An 11,285-nucleotide genomic window follows, 5' to 3' on the forward strand; every position below is an offset into this window, starting at 1 on the left:
ACCCACCTCAGTGTTTTTCTTTGAATGAAATGCTGTCAGACTAAATCACTTTATGCTTCACAGGACCAATACTGTTCAAAATTCAGAGCTGCTTTTGAAAGGCCAGTCATCAGAAAGCAGACCCCGGTGGCCTCCGATTTTCTAATGCTTTCTCTGTTGAGATGGATGCATTTGTTCAAATGGAAAAGTATGTTAGGCAGTTATGTTGTAGAACAGAACTGAATATAATACATATTAGTTTACACAAAGCATTTCTTTAGATGATGGATAAAGAGTCAACGCTGCTTGAAAGCACTTTTCTAAGCACAGTGTTATATTTCACTACGTACGTAGAAAGCATCCTCATGGTGCTCAACTATTTATTGCTCCTTTTTTCCCTCTCTCATACTTGTCATTTCTGTTTTTGTTGGGCATATTTGAGTTTAAAAGACTTTGTGTTTAATGTATTGATGATTATTGCATTTATTTTTGTGTTATGCATATCTAATGTACTTTAGGAACTGCTCATGATGAAGACTTTTTCCAAAGGGATTAAGTGTGTACAGCTGAGTGGTACGTGTGTGTGTGTGTGCTTGTGTTTGTTTGTGTGTGATCACACTACTCCTTAATCACTTGTCTGTCAGTCTCTTTCTTCTGGCAGGGAGGGACATTGATCTTCAGGAGTCGCCTCACACTCGTTACAATGTTCTCCGTCTTCATTAACACCACCATTAGTCTCACATTGTTACTCTCTAACACAACAACACAAACAATACTTTGGCAACAACGCGCATGGGGAGAGTGGAATAGACTATGGTATGCAACTTGGGAAGAATGAATCACATGTGCATGCACAAACAAAAATACAGACATACATAAAAACAGATTAAACACAGTCAGCATATAATTTCATTTGATACATATATTCATATTTATTCATCTAGCAGATGCTTTTATGCAAAGTAACTTACAAATGAGGAACATCACAAGTAATTTGTCATAAGAAGCAAAAATATTTATAGTATGCAATAGAGTGCTGCAGCCGTGACATCAAAACCCAGAAGACTTATTCACCAAGGGTTCCCTTGGGGTTTTTCAGTTTTAAGTAAAACAAGGTCTGTGGTAAACATAACTTGATGATACTTACGATTTGCTCTATAATGTAAATTACACACACGCATACTGAAAACACAAATTTTGAAGCAGTTATGTATATTTTTTTAAAACATAGGCCTATGTTTGTAATAAGTAACTACATTAGAACATTTGGGATGTGAGTGTGTGCATTTTACATTGTACAAATTGTCCAGTTATCGTCAAGTTATGTTTACTCTTACTATATGTTTACTGGGTTTTGATGACTGCAGCACTCTATGCCAAGTATAAACTAGTAGAAATTCATTTGTACACAAGATAGAGCCAAATGTAACCAAATTGACAGGATTTTTAAACCTAAAAAATGTAAACCTTATTATCAACTGGGGAAAAAAAGAGAACATAGAAAAGGAATGTGAAATATTTAAAATAAAGAAATATTTAACATTCTGCACTTTTTCAGTGTAATCTCATTAGTAATTTTAGGCGTTCATATGTAAAGTGTGTGTTCTAACTCACATACATTTTCAGACATTTGCCTAGACACTGAGAAATACCAAACTGATATTTTAACAACATCTAAAACACATTTTACGTATGAACAACTTCAGAGACATACAAATGTTTGCAACTAATTTTATGTTGATAGAATATTAAATTAATTGAATTAATAGGTCAAAAACATGTGTATAATATTATATATTGACTAAAATGATAGTCTTCCTATTCTTTTTTTAAAAATTGGGTTTAGATTAAAGTCTTAAAAATTGTTGTAACATGTACCTTTACATAATTATAATAGATATATTATAACAAATGATTTTTTAAACATTTCTAAAACTGTTAAGCATTTTATGCTTTCAATACATCCAGGGCAGTTTCTAGGCATAGGCGAGCTAGGCGGTCGCCTAGGGCGCCACCAGCTGAAGGCATTGTACTGGCACTTTTAGCAGGGTTGTGATAAAGATCGGCACGGTCACCCTGAAATATGACTGCCCCCACTGGATCCCCCAACATTATTGGGCTAGAGTACTGTCAATCTGACGATGCCTGTATATGCCACTAGATCAGAGTGCTGTCAATTGCTGCCTGATTGTTGCATGCAAAGTTTGCATTTGGAGCGCTCAACAACGCCGTTAGATCAGTGGGCTCTGTCAGTGCTTTGGCAAGGTAACACTTTTTTTTTGCCATGCAATAAAGCTAAGTTCAAAGGCCAATTTAAAATATTGGTACAGTAAATAAAGTGCACAAAATCAGTATTTTGTTTAGGCAGTATTTGTGGCACTTTTGTGGCACATTTGTCCAAATATTTGTGGCAGATTTGTCCAAAAGGTGTGCGTTTTTTTGCGCCAAAGCATTGTTAAAGGATCAGCGTGTCATGTAATATTCCTGTATAAACTAACATCCAATTAAAAAATATTTGTATAGTAAAATTCGCTAATTCACGAGATCAATACATCCGTTAATTGTATGTGTAAATTGTATGTACAAATACCCTAGTGAAAAAAATATACTAAAATGTATTTGAAATAGGTTTATTTTGTGCTAAGTGTACTACAATTACATTTACATATTTATGTGCTTAATAAAAATACCCTGCAATTTTACTTTTGGTATACTAAACTGGTATACTTAAAGTCCGCTAAATTGGAACAACTAATTTTGTACTTAAAGGTGCACTAAGCAATTTTTGAAAAGTGAAAAAAAGCCTCCTGTAGCGAATCGATGCGTTTTTGTAAGAAAAATATCCATATTCAAAACGTAATAATCACTTGAATCAAAGTTTAATCTAGCTTGCGCTCACTGTTGTAAACGGAAGCATGGCGTATGAGGTCAGCGTTGCGCATGCGCCAGTGAGTCTCGTGAAAACCAACGTTTGTTTACAGGAGCAAAGGAAGCAAAGTTTCCTTACTTTAGCAAAGGAAAACCAGTCTCCTCTTGGCTTATATCGAAATCTTCCGACATTCTTCTTTACAAATCCTCGTTTTGTACTTCTAATTCTTGACCGTTGTTTTGTTTTGATCTCTCCCCTGCGTTTCCGCGTGCATCACTTCTGAGCGGCGCATGCGCAAAGCTGACCTCATACGTCATTCCCCCGGCACTGCTTCCGTTTGAGACGGAGCAGTGTGAGACACTTTTTTTATGCATGGGGCGCTTTTTATTTAACTTCTTTTGGACTGAAGCAATGCAACGCCCACTGACTGCAATGATAGAGCTTGAAAGATCAAAGACAATTTTGACTGAATTCGTCTGAAAGAAGAAAGTCATATAAACCTAGGATGCCTCGGGAGTGAGTAAAACGCAGCCTAATTTTCATTTTTGGGTGACCTAACCCTTTAATACACTTTAATTGAGCGGAAGTAGCGCTAAGGTCCAACTAAAGATATACTTAAGTATACTATATTTTATTGTGCTGAAGTGGGACTATTGCAAGCATACTTCAGGTACACTTTAAATAACAGAGATCATACAATCCTTATTAATAGTGTTATTAAAACGCATTTTAAGAATAATATTAATAAATGTGCATTGTGCAATAAATAAATATTTCAAATAAAGTTCAATAAATAAGTTAATGGATTTGAAGTATAGAAATAAATGTATTTTAAATAAAAAAATTTTAATGTATTTTAAATAAACCATACCATATCATCAAACTAATTTTTGTCATTCACCATGTGGACTTCTTTGTATAAAAGGTCAGGTGTTCTTGCTTCCTCACAAGTTGCTCTTTTGAACATTCTCAAATCATGCTGGAAAGCATGGATCAAGTCAACGTTTATTCATATAATGCTTTTCACAATCCATTTTTTTTAAAGGAGCCCTATTTGTGCAACAAACTTGTAGAGTGTGCTGTCTTTAAACCATGAAGGACGTACCAAATGTGATGCATTTTCTCTAGCGGACTCTTGCACCCCACTTTACCTACAGGTCACATTCACACCTGCTGAGTAAAAGAAAGATAAAAAAAGAGCAAAGAGTGGTAGAAAGAGAGTGTCGTGGTGGAGACAGTGAGTGACCGCTGTAAGTGGACGTAACAACCTGCTGCTGTGAGAGGAATAAAAGCTCTAGTGTGAGCTCTTCTCCACTGAAGGGGAAATAACCCCTGCCTTCTCTGCTCATGTAATATTAAATATCTCTCCTTCCACTTCTCTCTCTGCCCCTCCTCTTTCTTGTAGGGCATGTGGAGAGGGCAGCATTTGTACTCCCTGTCTTTCATATCAGCTCTCTCTCCGGTTCCCTTACTCTCTCCATCGCTCTCTCGCTGTCTTTCCCTGAGTGTGCGAGAGGAGTTCGGCCAGCAGCTACGTCAGCCTTCAGCGAGCAGCTGAGGAGAGCTGTGGAACTTACATGTGTGTGTGTGTGTCTCTCTCACTCATCCTTCTCTCACAGTCTCCAGCTCATGCCTCTACTCTCTCTGGAGTCTACGACTGTGGCACATCCTGGGGCACTGATACGGCGAACAAAGCACCTCCTCTCACCATCTGCACTCTACTACTCAAACAGCAGCAGACCACAGCGCAAACCAAGGAGAAAAGAAGGAGAGAGTGGAAGCAAAGGATGGAAGAGAAGAAGAGAGAAATGGGAATCTGAGGAAAAAGTGCGGAGGTAGGAGAGACTGATGGACAGAGTAGAAAAAGTGAGCAAATGAATAGTATTGGAAAAATGAAACAGAGATGAAGTGAGGAACGCAGAGCTGATAAAGGTTAAACTGATAAGAGAAATATTTGTTATAAATAGGGCGTAGCTGGGTCCGGGAGAGAATAACAACCTTAGAGAGAAAAGAATTTCTAACAGTCACAGCGTGGTAGAATAGCTGGTGAAACGGAAAAGAGCAAAGGCTCAAGGAGAGATCAGCAGGAGGGATCAGAGTCATTTGCAAAGGACTCTTCACACACAGCCCTGGCCAACCCCATGCCCATCGAATTTGTTTGTAAAATCAAGTTTGCTGAGGGCAACGAAGCCAAGGGGGCCCCGACAGAAGGAGGCGGAACGGTTATGCTAGATGAAGGCCTTCGGCAGCAAATAGGAGGCATGGCTGACCTGGCGTCCTTTGCAAGCTCCTCTTCGCTACACGGTCTGGCTCGGGTATTGGGGACCTCAGGGCGCATGGGCTTCAGACAGACCCTTTGGGGACTGGCACTGTTGGTCTCGCTTGGTCTCTTCCTGTACCAAGCGACATGGAGCACGGTGACTTATCTAGAGCGACCCCACCTCGCAGCTATGAGGGAAGAAACCCGCCGTGAGCTCACCTTCCCAGCCATTACCCTCTGTAACGTCAACCGATTTCGCTTCTCAGCCCTCACCGATGCGGACATCTACCACTTGGCTAACCTCACCGGCCTGCCGCCCAAGAGCCGTAAAGGACACCGGCCAAGTGAGCTCCAGTACCCACCCCCTGACATGCTAGACATTTTCCAGAGGACTGGCCACCAGCTGGAAGACATGCTGAAGAGTTGCAACTTCAGCGGGCAGAACTGCTCGAGTGAAGACTTCAGCGTGGTGAGTAGCACAGGCTATGATTGTGAAGGGATTAAGTTTATTTGTGTGGCTTGAAAATCTTCTCTTTGCATGCCTCTCTTTGTTTGGTGACTCTGAGCAAAATTTTATAATGCCTCCTTCAGTCTTTTCTCTATGAGAGACAGCTAACAGCTAAATGATTTGTTTGGAATGAGGAAATGAAGTCCCATCCATCTGTGTCTAACCTCCATGCTGGGGCAACAGACAGTTGAACGATGCAGTTATTTGCCATCTTAATTCAAGATCGGCCATATTTCTCTCTCCCCGCTTTCTACGTCCCTTTCTTTTCCTGTTACGTCACAGTCTGTCCCATCTGATGCTGAGTCTTATTTTGGCCAGAGAATAGATGAAAAATTCAGGAGAGGGACAAGCGACATGATTCCTGCATTAGCCCAATCAGCCTTGAGGAGACACGCGCTCAACTCTTCAAAGAAAGTTCCTTTCCTTACGTTGACATTTTTTTACTTGTCATGATGGTGTAATTCTCTTTAGTTTTGCTGTTGTTGTTGTAATTTCAGTCAGTAATTTCCTTTTAGGGCTCTATCAGTCTAAACAGGATTAGATGAGAGATATCCTTGATATAGACCATGAGACTTCTGTCAAGGATATCAGCTCTCTCTAGAATTCGAGCCCTCCTCATATAACTAACTTACTCTTTTTCTCTTCTCTGCTACCTCCTTCACTCTTTTTAGTCTTGGTTTCTTATGCAGAGTTTTGAAATATAATCATTTACTATGTGATTTCATGGGATTCAGTAGCGAAGGCTTAGGCTAGTGATTTACTGTATTATCCTGGTCACAAATTTGTTTGCCAGTATGTATACATTTTCATTGTGCCCCATGACCCTGGAATTACCAGAATTTCTAGTTTCTCTTTTCATATGGATATGCGCATCCAAATTGCTGCAGTTTTGTGCATATTGCTGACAGTCTATTTGTCAGTGATTGACATCGTAACCTGCCCTTACGAAAGTATTTTCCCATGTGCATTTAGGAGAGCTATAGTCAAGAGACGTCCTATTCTACAGATCTACAGTATTTTAAATCAGCTTGTGTTTAGCAAAACCTTTGGAAATAGAAATCTTAAAGTAATCTTAATGTTGTATTTTAATTGTTATATTATTTAAGAGATTTGCATTATTATTAATTTTATTATTGTCACAAGGATAATAGAAAAAAAGATTTTTAGCAAATGTCAGAATGTGAAAAAGTTGCTGTCCATTTGTATGTGCTTGTTAGTTAGTTTTCAGTGTTGTGTTTGTTCTGTTGACATTCTATTTAGTTTCATGCTCTTAAGAAGTCACTAGCAGCTGTGATCTCTCTGATGTCTTCAGATCTTGAAACGTCCTTATTAGGCTTCTTTGTTGCTCAGTTATGATTTCCTGTTTTGTCAACAGGTCATGTAGTAGTGCCGGAACACATTTAATACAGTACCTGTGAGGTTAACACATCATAGTTTTGACATAAAGCCCTTGTTATGTTCTGACATTGCAGCAGGATGTCATAGTCTTAAAGTCTGCAGAATTTGAGGTTGCTTGATGCAATAATACATCTGTAGACATCTCAATGCACAGATATGAAATAGTGCTACTATACTATTTGTTATTTAAAAATTAGGGCATTCTGTCAAAATAAATTTTAGTGTCTGTAGATTAGTGCTTTAAAACTGAAAGAAGTTCCATGTGAGATGAGACCGAACATAAAAATATTCTGTGTCGTCAATACAATCAATTGCTTAGATTGTTGTGCCATATTGGAATGAGCTATGACAGCCTATCTATTTAAAAATGTACCTGCCTGTGAAAATTTACAGTGACTGATGGCTTTAATACAGTATTGGATTAGTTTTTTTCCCCTGTCAAATCGGACAGTGCTTGTCAAGAATAATGCTTTTGTCAAAAGTCTGTTCTGCGTTATGGTAAACCACAGTCACATCTGACGATAACCAGAAGTGCCAAATGTAAGCCTGTTTTGGCATAAACTATTGTTATCTGGTAGTTTTTTTATCTTTTAATTTACTGGATGATCTAGTTCTGAATAAATGTGCATTCATTCAATTTCATCCATCTAAAGCTTTTTTTAAATCAATATTCAGTAGATATATGAGATAGACCTCTCTACATGCCAAATGCTCTCTACATTACAAGTCGATCTATCTGTTCTCCTTCGGAGATCGTAATGGCCCTTTTTATGGCTTTTACACAAAAATTGTGCCTGTCTAGTTGTCCATCTCTTTGGATAAACCGATTAAAGAGATTAAATAATCATTATTATTTGTTTTCTGTACCAAAAATAGACTGCTGTAAAGACTTAAGGGCGACAAACCGTGTGTGAACTCTTTGTTGACACTCTCATTGACCAATAAAAGAGTGTGTGTAATCAAATCTTATGCGATCCACCGGACACTTCTAAAGAATTACCATCATGTTATTTAGAATCAATGAACACCTATGTCAGTTTAAACAGGATTAATATTTGCCACTTAAAGCAAAACAAGTAATGTTCAAGGACATTTAATAATAATGACAATAGGCATAATAATAATGCAATATAAACAATATAAAATTATATTACAATATATAGATGTAAATATATTGTCAGATATTTTTCAATATATAATATATTAATATAATATATTATTCTGTATATTTTCAAAATACATTAAAGGGGTGGTTGATTGCGATTTCACTTTTTTAACGTTAGTTAGTGTGTAATGTTGCTGTTGGAGCATAAACAATATCTGCAAAGTTGCAGCGCTGAAAGTTCAATGCAAACGGAAATATCGTCTTTTAAAATTCTGGCAGTTTAATGCCTACAAAAACGGCTGGTAAGGGACTACAACGAGCTTCTTCCCAGGTCCGTTACGTCACGAACCCAGATAAACCCCGCCCCCGGGAACACGCAGCAAAGGGGGCAAGGCCATGTTGTGCTGCTTTACAGAAGAGGAAGAGAAAACTAGAGGTGCACATAAAAATCTGTTCATATATGAATCGAGATTCTGTCTTCTAACGATTCTAATGGATTCACAAGTTTCAGAGCTTGAGGGGCGGGATGTTCAGAAGCGCTGTAGAGGCGGTTTAGCAAATCACAACACACTGAGCCAGCTGACCAATCACAGCCCATTGCATATTTCTGAGGGAGGGGCTTCATAAAAACAGGAAATAATCGAGGCGTTTGTTAGAAAAGGGACAGATCGGTGTGGAATAAAGGTAAATTATGTGAAAAATAATGCGTTTTTTAAAGAAACGAAGCATGAACACATGTTAGACTGCACCCCATAAACACAATCAAGCCTAGAAAAAACCCAGTCAACCACCCCTTTAAATAAATGAACACATGGATGTCAGTATATAAGGAAGTATAGTTTTGCTGCTTGATATTGCAAACTCATGTGCTTTACCATATTATTTTAATGTATTAACTTAACACACTGGTTTGTAGTGCAAACAGTTTTATTGTTTACTGCACTTTGTTATTCTTCTCGTTATTTCCCTACTGTGGCTAATGAACCTGAAGTCTCGCACATTCACAGAAAACGGCTTACTTCCGTGTTTAAAAATAAGGTGGATAATAACCCCTACAAATACAACTCATTATATATATTTTCTCTGTTTTGGAGGGATGAACAATGTTAAATTATACCATATTTATTGCATCAAAATTTGTTAATAGCCTACTTTACTATAGGTTAGGGGTGGATATTTTTATCAGTTGTTTATTATCCATGCAACAATACATATTACTGTTTTCATTAATAACCCTTGCTATATTGATGATAACTTTGTCTAATGCTCTTATGAATGTTTTTAGCATGACTTTGTGAAAATTTAACTACTAACGTTATACTGAATGAAATAGCATAGACTTCTTCATGGCTAATAGTATGATCAAACCGTGTGATCATTTAGCCTACATATCGACTGTTTGCGAATATATTCTCAAGCAGAAAATGACATTTTGCCTATATTTCATACTTTTAGAATTAATCGGCTAACGTTAGAGAAGCAAGTCACAAGGTAACACGTTTATAATGTAAATTATTTATATACAGCTTTTCGATTACAGAATAAAGTTTATATTTTATATACTGTTGCAATAAAATATCGGCTAGTGGACGCAAGTCGTTCACAGTAAGTTAATACTTGCAGCGTTTCAAATAGAATATAACGTTTAAATTTCATTCACTATTACAATCACATAAGAAATCAAGTCACATGTTTCCAAAGTAATTCTATGAGAAAATAACAGCGAAAACAATGAGGAAACAACGTTAAGTTATTACATCCATCAAATGAGACATCAGCTAGTCTCTGACGAAAATGCACCATGTTTTTACTATAGTAAATATAGTTTAATGATAGTGTTTGTAATTAAACCATAGTAGCCACAAATTTACCTTTGTCTAAGATTCCATGAAATATACTTTAACATCATAAACCATAAAATGTAATATACTTTTACTATAATAACCATGGTTCATTTTATAATAGGTAAACACAGGTCACAAGTTAACACGGGCACATTTCCTTGATTCTGCCAGCTGTAATGTAACGCCGAGAATAAAATCCTGACTTCATTCCAAAAATCTGCACCTGAACTAGTGAAGTCAGATAGCTCAGTGCATACATTACTGTTGTCACATATACCCCTTTTTCCACCAAGGCAGTTTGAGTGCTGGTTCGGAGCCAGAGCCTAGTTTCAAATCGGTTCTTTGTCTTTCGGCACCCAAAGCACCAGCTCCGAACCAGGAAAAGTTGTTCATAAGTAGCACCAAAACATTGCTGGTCTAGAAGTAAGAACCACTTGCATCTGGGGCTGGGTGCGGGGTTAATGTGACCAACAAGATGAACAGAAACTTTTGACAGACATTTTTGAAATAGCAGCTAAACTCAAACACGTTGAATTCGCCGTGTTTGGATGCCGATGTAGGTTCGCAAAACCATGAACATCAATAGCAATGCAACATCCACCACTGTTGATTGTGTGTTTAGGCTTGTTCGGGCTGCATCGGCGCTGTGCGGACTGGTCGGTGTGCTGCGGGAGTGATTGGAAAGCAGACAACTCTCTTCATACTTTTGGATCGCTTTCGTGGTGCTTTGGTGTCGTGCGCCGATCGGTCTGCATGGCGCCGATGCATCTCGAACAAGCCTGTTGTGTTTGGTGTTGACGCTCTAGCGTTACTGGGAAATATGAGATGTATTCAGTGACGTAAGACCTGGCTCTGTGGTGGCTCTCTAGCCCGTGGAAAGGTAAACCGGTTCTTAGAAGGCTCGCTAGTTGAACCAACTCCGAACCGGCAATAGCACTGGCTCTGAACTAGCACCCAGTTCATGCTGGTGGAAAAGGGGTACTAGAGTGATCATCGGACTTCCTAACCCTAACCGTAACAAACTCCAAATATGGGGGATAATGACAACATTACAGCATTATACCTACAAGGCTTATATTAAAAATGAATTTAAATATAAAATACATATGGAAAAGGGGTAACATAGCACCTCTTTTTAGTACGCGTTCAAAACCCATGCCAAGCAGACCTTTTTATTTATTTTCCATACTTCAGCCGTTACAGGCGATCATACCAATAATTAGTCATCTTTACAAGAATACCAAAACCATGCAGTGGTGTACCGTGGGGTTTCAGTCAGGGCCTTCAGTAAGCAACTGTAAACTACATACCCTTACACAACT

The 11,285-nt window shown here is 38.2% G+C and overlaps 1 protein-coding gene across 1 annotated transcript in view; it reads left to right on the plus strand.

Annotated features, from left to right (window-relative positions):
* The first annotated feature begins 4,337 nt into the window (after window positions 1–4,337).
* Window positions 4,338–11,285, plus strand: part of asic4b (acid-sensing (proton-gated) ion channel family member 4b) — a 45,923-nt gene continuing 38,975 nt past the window's right edge. The window contains exon 1 of the mRNA XM_016449319.1: window positions 4,338–5,577. Within this exon, the coding sequence (XP_016304805.1) occupies window positions 4,990–5,577 (588 nt within the window). The 5' untranslated portion in view covers window positions 4,338–4,989. The remainder of the gene's footprint in view (window positions 5,578–11,285) is intronic.

The sequence above is a fragment of the Sinocyclocheilus anshuiensis genome, unplaced genomic scaffold, assembly GCF_001515605.1.
Source record: "Sinocyclocheilus anshuiensis isolate Anshui unplaced genomic scaffold, SAMN03320099.WGS_v1.1 scaffold55, whole genome shotgun sequence".
Classification (NCBI taxonomy): domain Eukaryota; kingdom Metazoa; phylum Chordata; class Actinopteri; order Cypriniformes; family Cyprinidae; genus Sinocyclocheilus; species Sinocyclocheilus anshuiensis.